This window comes from Lepidochelys kempii, chromosome 11 (assembly GCF_965140285.1).
Source record: "Lepidochelys kempii isolate rLepKem1 chromosome 11, rLepKem1.hap1, whole genome shotgun sequence".
NCBI classification, from domain to species: domain Eukaryota; kingdom Metazoa; phylum Chordata; order Testudines; family Cheloniidae; genus Lepidochelys; species Lepidochelys kempii.
Window position 1 is genome coordinate 2,792,983 of NC_136390.1, and position 24,881 is coordinate 2,817,863.

At 40.9% G+C, this 24,881-nt stretch overlaps 1 protein-coding gene across 4 annotated transcripts in view; it reads right to left on the reverse strand.

Annotated features, from left to right (window-relative positions):
• Positions 1-1,102: 1,102 nt before the first annotated feature.
• Positions 1,103-24,881, reverse strand: part of USP37 (ubiquitin specific peptidase 37) — a 52,805-nt gene continuing 29,026 nt past the window's right edge. For all 4 annotated transcript variants that reach the window (XM_073304958.2, XM_073304959.2, XM_073304955.2 and 1 more), the window contains 10 exons: positions 23,749-23,913; positions 21,453-21,518; positions 19,674-19,824; positions 15,168-15,423; positions 12,910-13,076; positions 10,383-10,443; positions 7,839-7,954; positions 6,321-6,390; positions 5,886-6,024; positions 1,103-5,147 (listed from right to left, as the gene is read on the reverse strand). In XM_073304958.2, the coding sequence (XP_073161059.1) occupies positions 5,060-5,147; positions 5,886-6,024; positions 6,321-6,390; positions 7,839-7,954; positions 10,383-10,443; positions 12,910-13,076; positions 15,168-15,423; positions 19,674-19,824; positions 21,453-21,518; positions 23,749-23,913 (1,279 nt within the window). In that variant the 3' untranslated portion in view covers positions 1,103-5,059. The remainder of the gene's footprint in view (positions 5,148-5,885; positions 6,025-6,320; positions 6,391-7,838; positions 7,955-10,382; positions 10,444-12,909; positions 13,077-15,167; positions 15,424-19,673; positions 19,825-21,452; positions 21,519-23,748; positions 23,914-24,881) is intronic.

The following is a 24,881-nucleotide window of genomic DNA, read 5'->3' on the forward strand; positions in this document are numbered from 1 at the left end:
CAGTGGCCAGTGCCGGGTGCCCCAGAGGGTATGAACAGAACAGTCAATCATCAAGTAATCCATCCCCTGTCACCCATTTCTAGCTTCTGGCAAACAGAGGCTAGGGACACCATCCCTGCCCATCCTGGCTAATAGCCATTGGTAGACCTATCCTCCATGAACTTACCTCGTTTTTTGTTTTTTTTTTTAAACCCTTTTATAGTCTTGGCCTTCACAACATCCTCTGGCAAGGAGTTCCACAGGCTGACTGTGTTGTGTGAAATACTTCCTTTTGTTTGTTTTAAACCTGCTGCCTATTAATTTCATTGGGTGACCCCTAGTTCTTGTGTTATGAGGAGTAAATAACACATCCTTATTTACTTTCTCCACACCAGTCATGATTTTATAGACCTCTACCATATCCCCCCCATGTCGTCTCTTTTCCAAGCTGAAAAGTCCCAATTTTATTAAATTTCTCCTCCTACAGCAGCCATTCCATACCCCTAATCATTTTTGTTGCCCTTTTCTGAACCTTTTCCAATTCCAATATATCTTTTTTGACATGTGGTGACCACATCTGCACGTATTCAAGAGTGGGCGTACCATGGATTTATATAGAGGCAATATGATATTTTCTGTCTTATTATCTATCCCTTTTGCCATTCCCAACATTCTGTTTGCTTTTTTGACTGCTGCTGCACACTGAGTAGATGTTTTCAGAGAACTGTCCACGATGACTCCAAGATCTCTCTCGAGTGGTAACAGCTAATTTAGACCCCATCATTTGATACGTATAGTTGGGATTATGTTTTCCACTGTTCATTACTTTGCATTTATTATCAACATTGAATTTCATCTGCCATTTTGTTGCCCAGTCACCCACTTTTGAGAGATCCCTTTGTAGCTCTTCGCAATCTGCCTGGGACTTAACTATCTTGAGTAGTTTTATATCAATGGAACAGAGCCGCACTCTTCTACAGAGCAAACTAGTTTCTTCTTCACTAAAGGTACAGTACAGGCCCCCAACGTAAGCAGAGTGGAGTCAAGTGCTCAACTATCCACATCTATATGAGTCTACAGAAAACTCCATCTTTGTGGAAATAAGATTCAAACCCATCAGAGGGTTAATAAAGAGGTTTTAATTTCACAAAAATCTATCTACACATCATTTAAAAAGGAAAAAACAAGAGCAAAATTGTAAAGAATACCGAGGAACAGATCTGCTAAAACACAGAGAAAGTGCTGCTCCACATCAACTTTGTAAAGAATCAAAAGTCACTCAATGCAGAATCTAACCCAGTCACGTGGCATCCATCCTGGCTGCACTCAAACACACACACCTGGAACCCCCCACCCCCCCCCCCAGTTTTTCAAGAATAATTATGTAGTCAGGAGGCACGTAAGATCTCCGGTGGGATGGGGAATACTGACAGCAGAGTGCAAAGGATACATAACCCCTTTTTATTCTCTCTCTTTGGCAGTTGATTACAATCTTAGATTAGATCAGTTAAAAAGTGACCCAGTTAGTTCTTTCTAGCCACGCACAACTCCCCCCCGCCCCAAACCAAAGAATTCTTCACGGGCATCTAAAACCTTTTGTGAATTTAAATAAGAAGTTAACACTGGATAATCAACTGCTTCTCCCATTGGTTGCAGTGCAAACAGCATCTGCTAATCTTTCCAGTACATCAGATACAGCACACACAGAAAAGGAAGTAGAGGACACTCCAAATCAGGCCATTTACACCATGATGCAGACAGGGCTGGGGAGGCAATCAGCCAAGGTTAGATACATCAGAACGCTCTCCTCCCAATTATTAAATCCTCGTATTATAGACTGAAGCTTTAATTAGGAAGCTAGTACCTGCATTTTGTTGTTGTTCTTTTGCACATCCCAGTACAACAGTCCTCTATGTGGACTCAGTCACATACAGCAATATCTGGGACAAAAATTCCAGTTCATTTACATAAACATTTATACATTTATCATAAAAAGTAGCCAAATACAGTGAAGGAGTAACTCAAGAACAAGTTAGAGCAGACATCCGATGATGGGGTGGAAGAAAGAATGACATTAGTGTTTTCTTTTGTTTTTTATATGCTGAAGCACACTCAGACCAAACTAAACTGGCTCTCAGGTTCTTTTGAAACTGACAACTCTGTATATTTCAGGAAATGTCAAAGAGTGTTTTATAACATGCACTCTCTAGAAACCCTTTCTAATTAATAGGATACATAGTTCAGACCAACAGCACTCCACTATCTCCCAGAAAGACCACCTCTCATTAGCAGGTCTCACCACTATTAACATGGCCATTTTAATAAAGGCATTAAGGGTTTGTAGGATATTTAAATGATTTCCTTTCCAAGATATCTGATGCTAAAATCCCTTACATGTGCTGGCTTTTATTTGGTTTGTGTCTGTCCTACATATAATCCAATATGGTTGTAAAGGTTGCACAGAGCTAAGCTCTACTGAATTTCAAAGTTATTGCAAAAATACAAGTAGTATTGAATGTGAAAGCTAATTAGGTATAACACAGAATGCTGGGAACACATACTCCCCCCCGATTCTGAATGAACTAGCCATGCTGTGCAAAACCCCCAAAGCATATATTTATACATACACCCCTTGACAAGGTACAGATTTCCTTCCTCACTGCCACCCTGGAGCTGAGAGAAAGAATCCATCTTTAGACGGGGGATGTGGATGCGTACAGTGTTGGACTGACAACCAGCTCTGTTCAGGAAAAGGTTCACAGGGTCACTCAAGCTGCCATATGCCAAAAAAGTGAAAGACACATATGTTCACTAGTTGTTACTAGCTATGCTAAGTGAGATCCTGGTTTTCACTAGAGGGACCATGAAATCTGGTTTCAAGCATCAGCTCTCTCAACTCTGGATCTACATCAAAGCTGGTTTTATACATTAATTAGGGTAACAACTAAAACTGGGCAATCTTGGTTTTCTATTATAAATGAACTGATTTGGAGTGCTGTGCCTCAACATGATAATTTGCTCCCCACCAAGCAATCAGCAGTGCTAACTCGCTGCTGCGAGAAGTACATTTGTTATTTAAAGCGCCATGGGTGCTGCTTTCAGCATGTAGGGAAAAGGGTGATGTTGGTTAAGATGAGGAAGGCAGCTTTGCTTTTATGATGGAAGAAATCTTTGCCACATTTTCATAGGTACGTGCCCTTATCAGTCAAAGAAAATTCCTACATTAAACTCCCCCCCCCGCACATTCCACTAACACATTCACTGTTGACAATACAAAATCATAATGATTTATAATAAATTAACATGTCATATACTACTGGTGCTGCACCTTATGAGGTAAAAGCTTTGTCCTGTTTGTGACAGAAGTTTAATGCTTAGACCAGTTACTATGAGATCAACACAACCAATAAGATATTATCCAAGCCGTAACAAAACTCATTGAGATTCGCTTGGTACACAGACCAGAAGATCAGCCTTAACTTGACAAGATCTGTGGAGGAATTATTTTGCCTGCTGTCCTCTACAGCAATGGTTTGTCTACTTAGCTCTGGATGGATTATTCCTGAGAAACTTCTAATGGCAGTTTAAATACAAATATCTTTGCACTCTCTGTAACCAATTATTCAAATCACAAAATCCAAATTAGGGGTAGAAAAGTAACTGCTCCAATGATTAGCAACAATTTCTTTGCAATAAAAGTAAATACCAATTAAGGAAATACTTGCCCATATTAAATAAAAGACCATTTGAAGGTTCAAATAAAAATTAAATCACTGGATATTTTTGCCAAAGCCAGCTATAAAATGAGCGTCACGTTACCAGGTACAATTAGGATAATAAAATGTAACAGTTCGGCCCTGTAATATCTTATGTTAACACTCAAAATGGGTTTTCAAAAGCTTCTAAACTGATTTAGTTTATTCCAGTTGAGCAGCCCATATTCCTAAAAAACCAACAGGCAGCTAGAATAAAAACATCTATGTCTCTGTGTGATTCCTGGGCTTTGTAGGGACAATGTGAAATTATGGATCGGTCTAACTGCTAAAAGAATTTTTCAGACTTTCCACTTGAGGATGACAGAGACAAACATTTGTGCCTGCAGACCCTGAAGAGTTAATGCTAGAATGCTCTTCTTCCGATGTGTGAGGTAAAAAGAAGAGCTGTTAGTTCACTTCCTTTTACTGCTCAGCACTGGCGCTGCTTCCCTGGAAGAGAATCTGCCAATAGGCCAAAGCTTACCTTCCACCCCACTAGCTGCTTCTGTCAGAGTCAAAACAAGGCAGCCCAACGTGATGTAAAGTCAGTGAGAAATAGACATACTGACAGAAAGATGTAAACTGCAATATGCAATGACACTATGAAGAAGATGCAGTTAGAAAGGATAAACTTTTTAAATGAAAGAAATATAATCTCATTTCTAAACAAAGACAAAAATGACCTGTACAAGATGACACAGTGGGGGTAGGGTATGCAATAAATTCCACAGCACCAGTAGTTTGTTTCCTGGAACGGCATGTAAATGGCAGAGCATTTACAACCTCATGAATGTCAAAACGCGTCAACTTGAATGATGTCAGCACACCTGTTAGCAGGACAGACTGGCAATAGCGTACTTGGTGATCTAGGGTTCCAGTGAATATTACTGACACCATACATGCCAGGTTGCAGGCTGTATTGCTTTAATTGCTCGTAGGGGAAAAGTAGAATGCCACGTGATATGTAAATCCTCCTCATTCACATATCACAGTTAATGGACTTTAAAGTCAAGCCTCTTTTTGCACTATTGTTTCATCAGTTTATGAGCAGCTGTGGTCTTGTGGCTTGATGTAACTCTTTAAGGCTCCATGCTGACAAAAATATTTCTGGAACAATAAAAATCTCACCACAGGAGGAGTGCTTTGAGATGTCAAAGGTTTACAAGTATGGTTCAGGCCCAAGGTTTACATGCGTGGTTCTGCAAGTGAAGCATCTCATATGCCTTACTTTTTGTCTCGTTTTGGCCCTGAGCTGTTTGCTACTCCTGCGTGTCTTGCGCAAGTTCAGAATTCTCCATGCTCAGGAGAAACAAGGGATTTGCTCTTCACAGAGGCTGACGAACAGACCGCCCCACTTCCATGCTAAGCGGCTGCGTATTCTTTTCTGTTTCTAGTAACTCATCGAAGATTTCCCTAGAAAACATGAGAAGGGAGATTATGAAATCAGTGAGTGCAGAGCTGCTGCACAAGATGAAGACAGTCCTATGGGAAGGGAGAATGACACACAGGAAATGAGTGGTTTAATTTAAGCCTTGGAAATTTCAGAATTATAGATCCTACTAGTTAAGCCTAAAGAATTACACTTTGTCACCAAAGGTCTCTAAGCAGGGTTCCTGAAATTCTGAAGTCATTCAGAACCAGTTGGAAGCTGCAGTAAGATTTTTGCAACAAATTATAGCAAATCTAAGAGCGTGTTAAGCCTTGCAGGGAAGAGGGCAGCAAAAATAGAATAAATTAATGCTAGTAAAAGAGCTGGGGGGAATATGGGAATTTACAAATATATGACTATATGTCAGAGGAAAACATACACTAAGGGCTAATACTTAGCTGAAATACTGAACATCCTCTTTAAACATGCCTTTAATTCTTAGCTATGATCTCATTATGACAATTAGAACCACAGAATCATAGGGTTAGAAGGGACTGCAAGGTATGTCTAAACCACTATATATTAGCGAGGGATAATTCTGCGCTACTGAACTTTCAGAGGATGCTTTAGTGCTAGTCAAAATCACATGCAGCAGTAAATCAAAATTAAGACACACTGGCAAATATTAGATTTGACAACTCCACTGAAGAGGATGGTAGGGAGAGAAGCACAGAACTTCATGACTGGGAAATGATTACTGACTGGAAGTGAGATTCTCTTACTTGTGCATGTAAAAGAAGATATAGCCACTTCGGTCTCTATCACACTGAACAGAGGCCTCTAGAATTCTAGACACTTCTAGGTCATTGTAGGTGAACCAGGACTGTTTCTTGATATCATAGACATCACTAATATAATGGCCTAAAAAATAAAAAGAGAAACCATATTTATTTTCATGCTATAGTTCAAAACAAATCAGTAAGTTGTTTCTAGATACCCTGTTGCAGTTAGCTGACATTTAAATACTGAAATGCCATCATGTTGTACAAACCACTTATAGACTAAATGGGTATTTTTGACTAATTAATGTTAACTATGAAAACAGATCTTAACGCTATTCTGCAACTTCAAAGAATATTACAACCATTTTCAATTACATTTATTTAATCTCCACATGAACAGAGAGACGGAGATACCGAAGTTATCATATTCCCTACCTGAAGAGGATGTGCTTCCAATATGGCTGACAATGCTGACGAGACGATAGGAATGAGGGAGCTCTCCTATCTGGAAAATACAATCCAATCATTTGCTTTTAAATATGCTCTTAATTCCACTTAGTTCAGAACAAAAGGCCTTACAGCATGTTAGAATATGGTTTTGGGTACTCTGTACACAAAGTTCAGCTGTTTGAGAAATGTGATCAAGGAACATAAGAACTGCCACACTGCATCAGGCCAGGAGGAAAAAGTGTCCCTTTAAAATTGGAAAATGCCATGAGATTTTGTTTTTGTTTCCCCATTCACAATCTGCCAATGGAACAGCAACAAAGCAGTCATTGTTTTGAGATACAAGCTCTCCATTTTGCTTTGCACTGCCATTTGTCTAGACAAGCTATTTCCTGAATGACCACTTTCCATTGATATCAATAAGTCCACAGAGAGAAGTTAAAAGAACAATCAAAGAGAACTATATTGATTTCCGCAGTATTAAAACAAACCATTTGATAAATGAGGTAAATCAATAGGGAAAGACTGGATTGGTGGCCTAGAGATTCTCTCTTCCCCTGCTCTTGGAGTGTTAAGGAGAAAATGTCCCTCTCCTCTTATTTGGGATGAAGCTCTTCTCATCAACTCAGCCGTGACAATTAAGAACAGATAATGCTGACTGGCTTTAAAGAGATTTCCTGGTCCTCCTCGGTCTGATAGACTGGGGTTCAACAGCGGTGTGAAAACACAGCTCTCTGATGAAGGTTCAGCAATTGGAAGGGAAGTAAAACTTCCCTAAAGGAATTCCCAATAAAAAACATTAATCCTTTCCTTTCTAGATGCCATACAACACTCTCCTTACAAGCAAGATAGACGAGTGACCCTCAGTGGGTCAGACAGCAGGAGTTGTTGCTATATTCCACTCAGGACTCACAAGGCCGGCCTCCTCCACAACTTGCCTGATCTTTAATGGTCCAGGAGCTAGAAACCCACAGCAGTTACTCGCACTATCACAAACCACTACACTATCTGAAATGCTGTTTCTCCCTTTTTGATAATTAAGCAGCCTGTGTTTTCACTTGTTTCACACAGCAGAATGCTTCCAGTAGTCAAGTTACTCTGTTTCCCTGTTCCCCTCCCCACCCATAAGATCCCTCACAGCAACCAAGGGGTCTTGGCAGCTCTTCTAACTGTAGGACACGCTCTTATAGAGGGAGATTACTGAACTATACATTGTTTCCCAATACACCTCTACCCCAATATAACATGAATTCGGATATAACGCAGTAAAGCAGCGCTCCGGTCGATCAACGCAAGTTCGACATAACGCGGTTTCACCTATAACACGGTAAGGTTTTTTGGCTCCCGAGGACAGCGTTATATCCGGTAGAGGTGTACTAATGGGAAGGCTGCTACTTAACAAGGTCCTCTAAGACTGAACAGATGCACTTGCTCCAAAATATCTAGTGGTGAACATGTGAAGAGGCATTAGTTCCCCATTCAGCGCTTGAAACAATGGATCGTCACCTCAGCATTCCTTTTCAGCTCTTCAGCTTCAGCTTCTGAGTACTCCATGTCGAGAACATCCTCAGTCCCAGAGTCCTCATCAGAGCCAACACTGTCCAGAAGGGAGCTGTTAAATTCTAAATGGCACAAAGACACAATGATGCCATGTCAGAATTTTTGGCATATACTGGAAAGCAGACCACAGACGTTACAGACGGTTGGGTTAGATTTTTCTTCATAATGAATCTTCATAAACAAACACCAAGGAAATACTAAAGCTAAAGGCTCTCCCTTCTGAAGAAAGCAAGGGATATTGGAAAATTTACAAAAAACACCTCACATCCCCTCTCTACCCACCCAAAAAAATGTGGTAACTTATGCCGTGACTCTGAATCAAGAAACAGACCCTGAACTGCAGAAAATGCAGAAGTAGCAGCAGCACACACGCCTTTCACCCTCTTTTACAGCAGGGCCGCGTTACAGGGAGCAGAAACAGTCAATGCAAACTTTTTTGCAAATTTAATTTGTCTGCACAGCTACGTTTTTCAAAAGCTTTGGTGGCCCATGGTCAACATCCACATTAAATGAACTGCACCCATTTTGCTTGGTGATTGGGAAGTTTCCATGGTGAGAAGCATTTCTCTATATTTCAACTAGAAATTCTATTCACAAACTACATTTATCAATTAAAACTGGCATCTAAACCTACTGCTGGCAGCCTCCATCTTTTCATTGTTTATACATGGTGAGAAGGGCTGCTCCCTGCAGGAACTTCCAGAATGCTTGGCTGAGCAAAGTGCACACGGCTTTCTGTTAGAGCCGGAAGGGCTCTCCTACACAGTGTTCTAAACTTTCTGGGACTTTGCAGCTAACCAACTAAAGCTTTTTCCCAGCACTTGTTACAGAAGCACCTAAACTTTTCCCAGATAATTTAAATTTGCATGGTGAGTCCTAATTGGACTCGAGTTCTCTGCTCTTCTCCTCTCCCTGGTTTTTTAAAACTGTCATCATGCCAGCTAGGATGGAAATACTTTGTCAAAAGGAAGGTTCATGCAACTTGCCCTGTAAAGTCAAGACGCTGAATTAGTCTAATCTCCTCTCAGGTGTGTTCCGCAGTTGAACCCTCTTAAGTGAAAATGCTTTATTGCCAGATCTCATGCTCTTTGTTCCGAGCTTTGTAAGATACATTGTCCCAGGGAAATGCAGGCTGTCCAAGTGAGTCACTCATGGAGACGCAATCACAGAGAATCCTTAGTCCCAAAACACTGATAGTGCTGGGATTACTACACTGTTATAGCATCAACACTGGACCAATAGCACCAACACTGGATCATGTTTAAAAAAAAAAAGAACTGCTGGCTACATGTGAGAAGGGAACAGCAGTGTCATAGTGAAAACGTATTAGCATCCCTGTTAGCAAGTACCTGCTGTCACAATTATGAATGACATGACAGCATGCTTAGAGGCATTTGACAATATTCAGGATGTCAAACAAAATTAAGTGATTGCAAATCAAGAGGATTTTAAATTCCCAGTGCGGGACCCTACCAGCCTACTAAGGGCCGGAAGTGCTGCAGGGGGAATGCACTCAACCACTGCTGGAGAAGGAACCTGCTTTGCCAAAACATCACCCCCAATATCTGATAAAAGAGTGAGGCTGTGGGCTGCAAAGAGAGCCCAAGAATGCAGGACACTGGTTAAGAGTACACGGTAGTAACTGGCTGAATCTTCACAATGTGATGTATCACAGTTGTGAATTATACTTTTACACTGTTGTGTGTTTAATATTGTTTTATTCCTGTTAAAGAGCAGACCCGTGCCTCTTCAATAATAAGCGAGGGAGGACTATTTAAGGAGCCTGGGCAAGATTAGAAGTGAATTTTAAGTAATACTCCTGTATTTCATCATCACAACTGCCCCTCTTCTGGTGTGGGGTTTTTTGGCTTTGTTCTGCCCTACTCGTATGCTAGGCCTACAAGACTGCTTAACTGAGCCTTGGGCTGAATGTGTTACCTCAGTTTAGAATGCACGGGCAGCATACCTGCTCTCTTTGGGTGCTCTCCAGGGCTACACCTTGCTGTGGATAATCTCTCTGTTCTTTTATTAGATATAAAGCATTTTATCCATGATCCTGGGCAAATCTGTTACATTTAAGTGTATTAAAATGTTAATCCAAAACTACAGAACTATGATATGCCAGGGCTTTGGGAACTGATTCAGCCAAGAGGGTATTTGCAGTTGTGAGATTGCAGGGGTCTCTCGGCCATAGACAGCTGGCTTTTCGGGAACAAAGAGTTTCAAGATCCAAATATCTGTGTACACAATATTTTTAAAAAACTGAATTAAGGAATGATAAACTACTGCAGTTTTCATGTTAAGAATTTTCACTGGCATTTACTTCCATAACTGAATGAAATAAAGCTGAATGGAACAGAGCCAACTACAGTCAAACAAAATAAAGGCATGAAATCCCAGCTGCCTTTCAGATGCTCAGAGTTGCAATCACACACATGGATATATGTCCCCTAAAAAGCAGCATTATGGAAGCGGTTAAATAAATTTCACCTTGGAGACTTAATTCAGTAGCTCGTTTAAGGTCATCGTCTTCTTTTTGTTCTCGTGCCTCCTGATGGAAAGAAAACAAAACAAAACAAAAAAAACTTAGTTCACTGAGACACTTCACTGTTTAAAATTCTTGTAGTGTGCTTTTTCCATTGAAACTGTGCGGCTTTGGTTTCTACAACAAACCTGACATAGTACATTAAAAGTTCCATGTGAAGGAATGTTTACAACCAGCAAGAATCCAATGTTCTAGTGCAACAGGACCTGGGACAAACCTTAATTAAAGCTTGTCAAAGCTACTAAAGTTTGGTATGCAGCAGAGCAAGTCCCTACTAACACCATGAGCACTCTCTGGATCACTGATCTGAAAAGCATCATAATGAATTTGTGAACCATTTGAAAAGTAAAACCGTCACTTACACATAAAGTTCTGGACCCTACGACAACATTTACACAATTTTCTGCCCAAAGCTAACTGAGGACACAAACCTCAATCAAAAGGTGAAACAATCTGCTACAATTTATTTTAAAATTGCTAAAAAAGAGGGCTTGGCCTACAGCTTAACAAAAATATATAATTCATGGAAAAGTGTCTGTATTTCCCAACTATAGAAAAGGATTTTGCAAACGTTACATCAATGAATCTTAACAAGTTGGGATAGATAATAAAAGTGAAACCATCTTTTTTTTGTATCTCTGCCCTGTCTCCTCCCACCACCCTCAAAAGGGGTCTGTGTTGTAGCAACACTGATTCCAGCAGGAGAGACTGGATGTGGCTGCTTCCAAAGCCAGCCGGCACTACTGCATGAACAGGCTCCTTAATTCAGGGTCTGAATGCGTGCCATGTCTGAATCACAGGTGGGGTGGCAGGTCCTCACTGTGACTACGCCAGAAGGTAACATTTAAATCCATTTTACATTATTGCCAAAGGGTTTTTTCATCTCACCGTTCCAAAAGCACTAGGAATCTACGTGTTAATAGCACAGCTGAAATGAAGCAAATCCATCACTGTGCCTCACAAGGAATTACACTGGAGGGTGGGGAAATTTGCCCCCTGATATCTAGGCCAACCCCATCTCTTACAAGGAGTACCATGATATCTAATATCAACACAAAGCAGACAGGGTGCTCAGTTCAAGGACTTATAACAAATGATCTCCTTCCCTATCACAGTAAACTGTATTGAACTCTATTTGTCTATACAGGAAGGATGAAGGGTTAAGTTGACTCCAAGTTGTCTAGGTATTTCAAACCTGAAAAGAAGTAGGGTTGGCAAAATTAGATTTTTATTTTTTTCTAATGTGGATGATAAAAATAAAAAATCTATATAAAATATTGTTTTTAATTTTTAAAATGTTTTATTTTTACATCTGCTCAATAGTGCTGGAACAATTTGCATAGTGGGGGTGCTGAGCGCCATTGAATCAAACTGTAAACCCTGCGTATCATGGAAACCACTTCAAGCCAGGGGGCGCAGCAGCACCCCTACTTCCAACACCTATGCAGTTGCTGGAAATGAAGGGCAGGACAGGACAGGGTTGGAGTTAGGGCAGCACTGACAGTGAGGCCCAAGACAACAGGGCACAAGGTGCGGGGGTGGTTCCAGTCCTGGCCATGGGGTGCTGCTGAACAGTTCCTGCTCCCCTCAATGTTTGTGTGTATGAAGGGGAGATGAGCAGTCTGTCCAGTATCTGTGTAACACATTAGCAACCCAGGGGGGCTGTTAGAGCTCTAAATGTTTGCAGATGCAGAAGTAGCACTTCTGTCCCCATTTGTGTTTGACTAGAAGGTTGAGTTAGCCTTTGCAACCCTAAGACTGGACTACATGGGGCTAGAACTGAAGACTATTCAAAAACAGCATGTGCATAACGCAGCTGTGTGTTTGCTTAGCACAGGTCAGAAGTGCAGTGTGATCTGCACTAGCTCCCACTTTGTTTCAGGGTGTAATTCCAGGTGCTAATATTAACCTAAATGGTTTGGGACCTAATTATCTCAGAAACCTGCCCTTATCCCTCATGTGATACCACAGCAGTTGAGGTCAGAGGAACAGTTTGAGCTAACCATGTTCTGATTTAAAAAGAGAGTTGCTGGCATGGTTGCCTGAGGGGATGGTCATCTGCATTAGAACCTGCTTCTCCCTGTGTCTCTTGACAGGACACACTGCAAGGCCTTCAAGTGGGGGATGAATTAGGGAGGTGTATGGAAGATAAAGAATGAGGCTTGTTAAATTTCAATACATAACTAGGTGAGGAACAGCTTTGCCTTTTTTTGTATAGGTGAACCTTTTAAATATCTAGGTGTGATTTTCAAAGTTTATACTAACTGTGATTAATATAGTTAATCTCACCGAATGTACTCGCTAGTGAATTAGAATAATCTTCTGCTCTTCATACTGGTCTCTTCTAGAAGATAAATATTAGCAGTAGAGACAATTTGCAATTATTGTCCAAGCCCAGGGTAAACTTTTATTTTGCCATCAGGTTTCTGATGTTAGAAAAGATGACTTAGGGAAGGGAGTATTAGCTCTTACTTGTTCTTGGAGGCTCTGAGCCAGTGCCTGCTGAAGTTCTTGTTCCTCCCGCTCTCGCTCCATATCGTACTGCTGCAGCCAGTCAACCTCCCCCTGGGAGCCTTCCGGAGTTTTGTTTTCCTTATTCTCATCAAAATCTTTAGTTATCTCAGTGAAATTGGCAGGACCTGAGGAAGCAGAGGACATTTATGCTTTTCTGGTCCCTTGTTCGTTACCATCTAAGTCCTCTTTATGCCCCTGAACTCCTTGGAGCACAGTGGCATCTACTGGTAGAGGGACAACTAATAAATCCTTAGGAATGCCTAAGGATTTGATGAGAGAGGGGAATGTTATAACAAATCTTACAGGTTTGGGACTGAGCAAGGTTTTATCAAAACCCTCTCTCCCCAAACTCTATGCTTTCATTTAAAACCAGCAGCCTTTGCCTAAACAAACATGTCCCATTCTGCTAGGCTTTCACAACTGTGGCCCAAGTTCAGCTAATTGACATTTGCCAGAGTTACAGTACATAGATTTAGACAGTGCTTACATACTATGGTGCCGGCACCACAGAAAAACCTAAAATTGAACCCACTATGTTTCCTCTAAATAAGACTGAGGGAAGCAGCAAAATCTCTTAAACGCTATTAGGGTTTGTCATTTTTTTGCTTCAATTTAGAGCTAGATGATCTACAGATTTTTAAGTAGTATAAAAGCACAAGTAATTTTCAACTGTGTAGTTTACCTTTAAGATCTGTGCAATGGAAAGAGGAAAGAAGCTGTTTTACAAAGCTTATGGAGGGAATATTTGTTGCCATTACTATATGTACCTCTCTTATCTGCAGCATACTTTCAACCCCCAATTGGCTACAGGTAAATGGTCAGAATCCCCCTAAAAAAAACAGCAAGGCCATCTATCTTAATGTGAACCCATCCTTGAATTGGAAAAGCAGACTTCCACATCTGTTCATTAGTTATCAGAGGATTACAGGAAGCAAAATGCCAGCATCTGCAATATCCTGAAAATGCAGGACCACCCGAGTCAGGATTGTAACCCAGCTCTGTCTAATCCTCTTAAATGAATAGCAAAACATAGAATTTTTTAACTCTACTTTTTAAGTCTGTGACTCAGACTTTCATTATAAGGAGCAATACTCCACAAGGTTTCTGGCTATTACACAGCTCTCAGTTATGAGGAGGAGTGGGGAAAGTGTGCCCTCCATCATATCTAAACTAGGTAGGTCTCCCCCTTCACCTGCATTGAAAGTACATGAAATTCAGTGTGATTGTGTAAAATGCACCACAGTAGATATGAATACGGGAGCAGACAAGGTTGTGTGAATTATTTCACGTGTTGACTTCTGACATGAAGTTTCATTTGACAGTACCTGACATTTTGAGCTAACTGCAACCTTCAGTAGAGTAAGGTTTTTACATTTAATTTCTTAACTCTTAAGAGGAAAAGAAAAGAAAGAAGGAACTTCATCTGACTGCGTTTTCAGCATAGTGGAGTTCGGAAATAATTTGATCCAAAGCAAGTAGCATGAGCAAATTACAAGCTTTTAAAAATTTCTGTTAACCAACTAGAAAAGCTGAGATCCAATTACCCCACACTCAAATCAATGGGGCTTCTTCACAGTGGTAAAGTTAAGCACATTTGCGGGATTTGGGGCCACAATCTGTAAAAGTGTGTTGGGCTTATTCTGAAGGATTTACATAAATATAAAGTACTGTTTTAGGGGGAAAAAACTTTTAAAAATTGTATACACATAAGGCCAAATTAATTACAATTCTACTTATTTTTCACTATGCATCAGAGGGATTTTAGCCTTATCCTTTGAATGTATTACTCATACACAAAAACAACTGTCTTTGGATATTGCTACTGTGCTACTCAGGATTGCAACTGATTTGGAGACAGTTATAGAAAATAAAGTGTACTCAGAATATGGAAGAGTAAAACTCTTTTGTTAGTGAATTGACAGAGGTGATTGTTAAACAGGAGATGGAAAAAATCACTAAAACTTTGGTGATGACTAAGTTTAGCAGAGCCATATTACAAGTGTTCGATATTAGAACGTTTTCAAAATTAAATAAACAAAAAGCTTTAAAGATAGGAAAAACTTGATATTCATATTTCTCCATGTACATCAGACACGGCCTACAATCCACTCACATGCAATTCATGCCTCATATATTTCTGATCTGCTGCTGTATATACCAACTTCTGAGTCACCATAGAATCTGTTCAGTTAAGATAAAGTTACTTCTCATCCTACCTGATTCTGTAGTTGATTTGGGTTTCTCCACCTCTATAGACTGCAGATTTTCTGGCAATTCCTGCACCTCGTCCTCTCCAAAACCAGTGTCTGGGCTGCTTGTGGGTTTATCTTCATCATGGCTCACAGAGAATGAGGCTTCCCTCTTGCTAATCTCTAACACAGCTGCTAGCAACTCATCCTCGCTCATTCCATCGAAACCAGCATTTCCCAAGTCAGAAGATTTATCGCCCTCTGGTTTACTTCGTTTTGAAGCCTACAAATGAATGGATTCAGGCTAAAAGGCTTTAAAAAAAATTAAAAGTGTGTCGTATCCAGTTTGCATTTACTGTGCACATTTCTTTTGGGTTAACTGTCAGGAAGTGGGAGTTTGGGTATCAACCATACTAAATACAGTTCACATATACAGAGTCAATGCAATATGTCTTTAGGGACGAACGTTAACTTTGAATAATAGATCTACACAGTGGTTTTCAAACTTTTTACATCTGTGGACCCCTAAAAAATTTCAATGTGAGGATCCCTTTGAAAATGTTACAGTCTGCAGATCCCTAGGGGTCTGCAGATCACAGGCTGAAAACCACTGATCTGCAACCATCAGGATTTGCAAGATGTGCAAGGCTACAGCTCTCTCTCCATCTGTGATCACCACACCTTCCCCTTGTGACACCCTTCCAGGTGGTGGTGAGCCCTCACCCTCTGGTAACCTCCATATAAAAGTAGCAAAGTCATCACCAATAGGCGATTAATGAAGCTGGACAGCAGCTGCAAGAGATAAACGCAACTTGAACTGGAAGATGGAAAGAGAACCGCTGAACCTAGGCCAGGATGAGAAGAGAAGGGAAAAGAACTCAGTGTCTCAAATGAGCTTTAGACAGTCTCAGGAGATATGACCAAGACAGGCCAAAATCTGAAGATCAGGGCAGCAAATAGCAATGCATAAAAGAAAAATAAATGGTTCTTTCACAACAGACAGGCCTGTCAACTCTACCCGGAAAACTCAGGCTAACGCTGTATCTTTATGTTGCTGGTCTGTTAGCCAGCTTGTCCACTGCTGCAGTAGCCTTCTATGTTTGTGCTTATCATTCAGCTGAACACACAAGCTGCTGAGACTACAAACTGACCACCACACCGGTTACATAACCACACACTCAGACCAGAGATTATTTCCATCTGTGATGCTGTAGGACACAGGCACAAGACCATGGATAGGAAAGGAAGTTCAAAGAGGAGGGTGAAATTCTAGAGAGAAGAGATGGTCCAGTTAGTGATAACCGGTAGTTGGTCAGGTTCATGCATGTAGGACAAAAAAGAATTTGAAGACCAGCTAGCCAAAGATTCAAAAGTAATAGCAAAAAAAATGTTAAGTACATCAGAAGGAGGAAGCCCACTAACCAACCAGTGGAGCCACTGGACTATCGTGATGCTAAAGGAGCACTCAAGGACAACAAGGCCATTGCAGAAAAACTAAATGAATTCTTTGCATCTGTCTTCACAGCTGAGGATGTGAGGGAGATTCCCAAACCTGAGCCATTCTTTTTAGGTGATAAATCTGAGGAACTGCCCCAGATTGATGTGTTATTAGAGGAGATATTGGAACAAACTGATAAACAGTAATAAGTCACCAGGACCAGATGTCAAGCTTCAGAGGAGTAGCAGTGTTAGTCTGGATCTGCAAAAGCGGCAAAGAGTCCTGTGGCACCTTATAGACTAACAGACGTACTGGAGCATGAGCTTTCATGGGTGATGACATGCATCCGACGAAGTGGGTATTCACCCACGAAAGCTCATGCTCCAATACATCTGTTAGTCTATAAGGTGCCACAGGACTCTTTGCCACTTTTACAGGACCAGATAGTATTCACTCAAGAGTTCTGAAGGAATTCAAATGTGAAATTTTGCAGCGCTACTAACTGTAGTCTGTAACCTTTCATTTAAATCAGCTTCTGTACCAAATGACTGGAAGATAGCTAATGTGATGCCAATTTTTAAAAAGGGCTCCACAAGTGATCCTGGCAACTACAGGCTGGTAAGCCTGACCTCAGTACCGGGCAAACTGGTTGAAACTATAGTAAAGAACAAAACTGTCAGACAGATAGATGAACATACTTTGTTGAGGAAGAGTCAACATGGTTTTTGTAAAGAGAAATCATGCCTCACCAATCTACTAGAATTCTTTGAGGATGTCAACAAGCATGTGGACAAGGGGAATCCAGTGGATATAGTGTACTTACATTTTCAGAAAGCCTTTGACAAGGTCCCTCACCAAAGGCTCTTAAGCAAAGTAAGCAGTCATGGGATAAGAGGAAAGGTGCTCTCATGGATTGGTAACTGGTTAAAAGATAGGACACACAGGGTAGGAATAAAAGGTCAGTTTTCAGAATGGAGAGAGGTAAATAGTGGTGTCCCCCAGGGGTCTATACTGGGACTAGTCCTATTCAACATATTCATAAATGATCTGGAAAAAGGGGTAAACAATGAGGTGGCAAAATCTATAGATGATACAGAACTACTCAAGACAGTTAAGTCCCAGGCAGATTGCGAATTGCTACAAAAGGATCTCGCAAAACTGGGTGACTTGGCAACAAAATGGCAGATGAAATTCAGTGTTGATAAATACAAAGTAATGCATGTTGGAAAACATAATCCCAACTATACATATAAAATGATGGGGTCTAAATTAGCTGTTACCACTCAAGAAAGATCTTGGAGTCATGGTGGATAGTTCTCTGAAAACCTCCACTCCATGAGCAGTGGCAGTCAAAAAAGCTAACAGAATGCTAAGAATCATTAAGAAAGGGATAGATAATAAGACAGAAAATATCATATTGCCTCTATATAAATGCACGGTAGGCCCTTATCTTGAATACTGCATACAGATGTGGTTGCCCCATCTAACAAAAGATATATTGGAATTGGAAAAGGTTCAGAAAAGGGCAACAAAAATGATCAGGGTTATGGAACAGCTTCCATATGAGGAGAGATTAATAAGAGTGGGACTTTTCGGCTTGAAAAAGAGGCAACTAAGGGGAGATATGATAGAGGTCTATAAAATCATGACTGGTGTAGAGAAAGTAGATAAGGACGTGTTATTTACTCCTCCTCCTAACACAAGAACTAATGGTCACCAAATGAAATTAATAGGCAGCAGGTTCAAAACAAACAGAAGGAAGTATTTTTTCACACAGCGCACTGTCAACCTGTGGAACTCTTTGCCAAAGGATGTTGTGAAGGCCAAGACTATAACAGGCTTCAAAAATGAACTACATAAGTTCATGGAGGATAGGTCCATCAATGGCTAATAGCCAAGATGGGCAGGGATGGTGTCCAAAGCCTCTGTTTGCCAGAAGCTGGGAATGGGCGACCGGGGATGGATCACTTGATGATTGACTGTTCTGTTCATTCCCTCTGAAGCACCTGGCATTGGCCACTGTCGGCAGACAGGTCTCTGGGCTGGATGGACCTTGGGTCTGATCCAGTAGGGCTGCTCTTATGACCACCAATGCATATCGTTACATACGAGCAAACCAACAGTATAACTACTCAACTCAGCCCCACAGCAATCCTGGGCGACTAGATCTGATTGATTTGCTATTCACATAAATTGGCTGCATTACTCCATTTTTGCAACAACAGCACTGCCATCTTTCTCACCCATCCCTAAAGGAGAGTGCAAATGGAAGCACTCTTATCAGTTAAGGCAGATGCAAAGTAGAACCCTCAAAGTTTGTCTTACTTGCCATTCTAGGATGTCATTCCCCTCCCATACAATCCCGATTCATTTCTGTTCTACTGCACTTACAATGCCATTGTACAGGCAAGAAGCTTCTTTGGATGCAGCCAACATCTGCCACAACAGACCTCACAGGCAGAATGTATTGAATTATGCCCCCATACCAGAAACTAGGTCTCTAAACATTTCTAAGCACTTATCACCAGAGACTGACAGCTTTACTTTTCAATCAGCTAAGAGACAGAGTCCAAAACACTTAACTTGGGGGTCCACAAACTCATTCCAATTGTATGTTATTATTTTTCTTCCCCATCCTCAATGCATACCCTGGCCCCAAGATTTAAACAAAGAATTTTACTGGATAATTATTACCAATGACTGACTTTCATCCTATTTCAGTCAGGGAGCAGCTTCAAGAGAAGGCAATTCAAATACCCGCTAAGGACTGAATAGTAAAACAGTTGTGCAGCTGACACACCTAAGCTAAAGACTTCAGTGCAGTTCTAATACAAATACCTCTGCTGCCAATGGGATCCCAAGCCAACACGTAGAGAGGTCAATCAGATGGCCTGGCAAAGCAGCATAATTGTGCTAATTATGAACCAATCTTGTATTTACATCTGTTTTATTCACAGTCTGATAGACTCTGACAGCCCAGACACAAACATATAAGGGATTTTTTCCGTGTGAAAGGAAAAGGGTATGTTTTCCCCTCTCAATAACAGAAAATGCACATGTATTGTAAATCCTACAGAGAGGAAAGAATCTTTTACCTTTTCAGGCTCTTCTTGCTGTTGCTGCTGTTCTCTGCTCTGTACATCACACAATCTTTGACTGTGAGCAACGGACCGTTTCAATGGCTCATCCTCACTATCTGAATCCACATAGAGTGCCACAGAGCTCTTAGATTTGAATGTATACTTTCTGAAAATTAAAAATACAACTATAATTTCCTAGCACTGTAGAAACCTGTTAAACTTTTAAAAAAGGAAATTTGAGTGTAACAGGTAGGCAGTTATGCAAATTTAGAAGAGACTCCAGTTTCCTATATTTAAAATCTATTTACTTAGCAAATCAATTTTCCATCCTAGCTTACCTACTGGTACATTGGAAGTTACTGTATTCCTTTACCAGGTATTCATTAAAAGAACTTCCCTGCACTTCTGCGTTTAGCTATTTACAGTGCATGGACAACATTCTATGAACATTCACTTAAGTGGACTCCATTAGAGTACAGAACACATTATTATATGCTGTTTAATTTGGGAAACTTATTTAAACACTTTAATTATTCTCTGAAATCAAGTTGTGTAGATCATAAATAGTGTTGGCAGGACAAAATTTCACACGTGTAATAGTTTTCCCATTTGGCCTTTTTATTAAAACCAAAAGGAAGGAGGGCTCACGAAGGTGAAAAATAAAAGCACTTTCTATAGGTTAAAACAGCGGCTCTCAACCTTTCCAGATATTGTACCCCTTTCAGCAGGCTGATTTGTCTTGCATACCCCCAAGTTTCACCTCACTAAAAAACAACTTGCTTACAAAATCAGATGAAAAAATACAAAAGTGTCCCAGCACACTATTACTGACAAATTGCTGATTTTCTCATTTTTATCATATAATTATACAACAAATCCATTGGAATATAAATATGGTACTTACATTTCAGTGTATAGTATATAGAGCAGTATAAACCAGTCACTGTATGAAATTTTAGTTTGTACTGACTTCACTAGTGCTTTTTATGTAGACTTGTAAAACTAGGCAAATCTCTAGATGAGTTGATGTACTTCGTGGAAGACCTCTGCATACCCTCAGGGGTACATGTACCCCTGGTTGAGAACCACTGGGTTAAGAAACCTGTGCTCTCTACATGCATCCTCCAGTGTCTTCACTTTTATGCAGCGTAAAGTTATCCAACACTACATTACATTTATCACTGTTTCTCAGGAGCTGGCCTCTCAGAAAGAAGTGTAAAAACAATGTCCCTTTACCCCCCACAAATAAAGCCTAGGATTAAATGACTCTTCCTGAACCAACTTTGGTGCGCAAAACATAAGAACAGAGAAAAGAGCTAGCTCTTGGAATAAGAGACTATTTTGCTTCTCTGGTAAACGACTTACAAACCAGCTTGTTGGCAGTTATGGTTACAACCAGTTCTTAAGAGGAGTCGAACTATCAAAGAGTCCATACAAACCAAGTTCAGTTTTCCTTGCTACTGTAGGTTTTAATACTGAAAAAAATCTAGTCTGTGTTATAATTATAAACCTCAGAAAACAGGCTTATAAGAGAAATGCTGAAAGATGTGATTTGGGCTGTGTGAACACTAAAAGTGTCCTTAATATTTATGCCATTGGATACGCAATTTCAAGACAACTCTTGGAGCATGAAAAACATTGTAGAGACAGTAATTTATAACACAAAAATCAACAAGGAGTAAAAATGGTAAAGGAAGACAAAAGTGGGAGAGAAAGGCAAGACTTTTATTTAAATGTTCAAAAGTTCTTCAGAGAACTGCCCCAAATCAAGGACATTTCAGAATTACAACTTACCTACAAGGTGTGGAAGTGCTTACAGTACAGGAATTCACCATTTGGGAAGCTTTCAATGGTCGAGAACTATAAAGAGAACAAAGTATTTATTGCCACAGTTATATTCTGAAAAAAATGTGCATTTTACTCATGGGCTACTGCATGCCAGCCCATGGCCAAAAAAGCCATAAGGAGAATACCTGTTTGTATTGGTTAATCACAGAGATTTAGAGTAAGAATTCTATGCTATGAATATACAAAAGCGGTTCATAAAAATAATTAGCCCTTTCAACTTGATTCTCCTCTTAGTGGCACACCCTAGGACAGCTCTCAGTTTGAAAGCTTGCAGCACTCCTACCATCTTTCCAGCTCCTACTGCCAACTCATGATTTGCTCTCCCACAACCTGCCCTGGCGGCTTTACCAGCTCCCTACCTGGCCCACGTTTTCACCAATACAACTGCCACACTAGCTTTCTGATCCACCTGACCCTCATCTCGGATCCCTCAATTCCATCAACTCTCATCATACCCAACCACCTGGCTGCTGTTGTAGCAATCCCTTCCAATCCACACAGCCGACTTCCTCTCCAAACCCAAGACCGCTGCATCCAGCTCACCTTTTGTCACCCCCTACTGCTCGCCAGGAGGATAGATTAAGACTGAGAACATTCAGATTCCATTACAAACCACTACAAATCTGACCCTTTAAAGCGTTTTTCTCCTTTCTTTCTTTACAAAAGTAAAGTTTTCAAATTACAAAAATATACTGTTGAAAACCCTCATTCAAAACTAAGCATAAAGAACACATGTGCCATCCTGCTGAACATGCCAGACACATCCTAACTCACTATGCTATTGCGGTTAGGGCACTGGACCGGAACACAAGAGACCTTGGTTTTGTTCCTTGGCTGCCCCACTTCCTATGTGACCCTGGGCACGATACTCTGTGCCTCAGTCTGCCATCTGTAAAAATGAGAAGCCATGGTACCCCACACTTGGAAAGCCGCACGCAATTCTGGTCACCCAATCTCAAAACAGATATATTAGAATTGGAAAAGGTGCTGAGAAGGGCAACGGAAATTATTTGGCGTACAGAACAGCTTCCATGTGAGGCAAGATTAAAAAGATTGGGACTGTTCAGCTTGGAAAAGGGACAACGAAGGGGGAACATGATGGAGGTCTATAAAATCATGACGGGTGTGTGGAGAAAGTGACTAGGGACGTGAAATTTACCCCTTCACATCACACCAGAACTAGAGGTCACCCAAAGAAATTAACAGGCAGCAGGTTTAAAGGAAGGACTTCTTCATACACCGAACTGGCAGCCTGTGGAACACATTGCCATGGGATGTTGTGAAGGCCAAAAGAATAACTGGGTTCAAAAAAGAATGACATAAGTTCCTGGAGAATAGGTCCACCAGTGGCTATTAGCCCAGTCGGTCAGGCACACAACCCCATGCTCCAGGTGTCCCTAAACTTCCAACTGCCAGAAACTGGGACTGGATGACAGGGGATGGGTCACTAAAGACTGCCCTGTTCTGTTCATTCCTTCTGAAGCATCAGGTCCCGGCCACTGTCAGAGACGGGATACTGGGCTAGATGGACCGTTAGGTCTGACCCAGTATAGCCATTCTTAAGTAATACTTCCTTCCTTCATAGGGCTGTTGTGAGGACAAATTCATTGTGTGAGGTACTAGATACTGTGGTGACAAGCACCATAGAAAAACCTATAAATAAATTAATGGACAGGACAGCACAGCAAAGGGTGCAGGGGAAGATCAGCAGTGAAAGGGTATGAAGTTATATCTTAATGTAAGAGCTATCATGGTGTACCAAATATGAAATGAAAGCTCAATCATTCTAGTACTTGTATTGGAAATAAAGCTGAATTATGGACTCACAGGGAACTTCCCTTGGTAAACTCTAACAGTCCACGCCGCAGGGGTTAGGGCAAGAGTTGTTCCTTACAGAGTGTTCTCTAGATATTGTCCTGTCTAGTTTTACACATCTCAAAGCAAAGGAGCTCCCGCCATTCTTACATCATAAGATGTAATCCTCCTTCCCCACACATTGTCTCATATTGGTATCATTATGGATTAATGCAGCAGACGAAAGACTTGGCTTTTAATTTCATAAAGGGAATCACAATGACCTTTGAGGGGACAGGAGCAATTTTTAAATGTCTTTTATTAATTTGACTCTCTCTAGAGTAGATCTGATATGCAACATTTGATACCATCCCCTCCCATGTGCCATATACATGAACTTAATACTCATAAATAGATAACTGTGATAAATTCTGCACTTCACACTTACACTGCAGAATGCGCACTCCATCCCAGAGTAAGCGGGGGCCGAGTGCTTTCTGTACAATGAGATAACAGGGTCAAATATCTCGGGATAACCACCTGCTGCCCAACTTTGTGATTGAGAGAAAGTGCCACATTGAAGCTGTATCGTTTCAGATGAAGAATCAGGACCCTGAAAGATAGAAGGCAAGACAGGAATAACTGCATTAAATTAAAAACCAAAGACAGTAGCCAGTAAATAAACACATTCAAAACCCAGCTTGCTTTACCCACAAAATAGTCACCTCAGTTTCAAATACATTTTATTTTTAGAAAAAAAGTTTTCTACCTCTTGGCTTTCTGACAACAGATGTTTGGTTGCATTAACAGTTAGTTGTGTAGTGAGCTTGACGAGATGTGGTCCCGCAGGGTTCTGGGAGCTAAGTTACTTATGGTTCTGTAGACAGTAAACTGTCCCCTGAACTTAATTTGGGTATTTACTGGCTGCTAGTTCATAATGAAGAGCACAGGTGTAATATGCTCTCAGCCTGATCCTCTCAGGAGACAGTTCTGGTTACTGCTTCTATCTAGCAAGACCCTGAAGTTGCAGACCATTTTAACAATAGGCAGACATCCTGCTCCGATGGAGCAATCAGACTTTGTCAACTCAAGAGACTTCCTGATTCAATCAACATCATTTTGTTCTTGTCCAGGATGAGCTTATGCCAAATGGCTTTTATACCGGTCCTCATTTCTACCAGCTAACGAGAGAGCTAGAAAATAACTCTGATTGCTTCCAGTGAGGAAACAGAGCCAAGTATAATGATCATAGACCAGTGTCATCAGCATATTCCCTCAAGATATCCCCTACTGACTTAGCGTACATGTTGAACAACACTTAGGCCTTGTCTATACAACCTCGGTACGTCGACCTAAGTTACGCTACTCCAGTTATGTGAATAAAGTAACTGAAGTTGACGTAGCTTAGGTCAATTTACCGCAGTGTCTACACGGCTGTGTCAATGAGACACGCCCTCTCACCGACTTACATTACTCTTCTCAGGGCGTTGGAGCACCGGAGTCGATGACAGAGTGCTTTGCCATCGACCTAACAGGTCTTCACCAGACCCGCTAAATAGACCCCTGCTGCATTGATCGCAG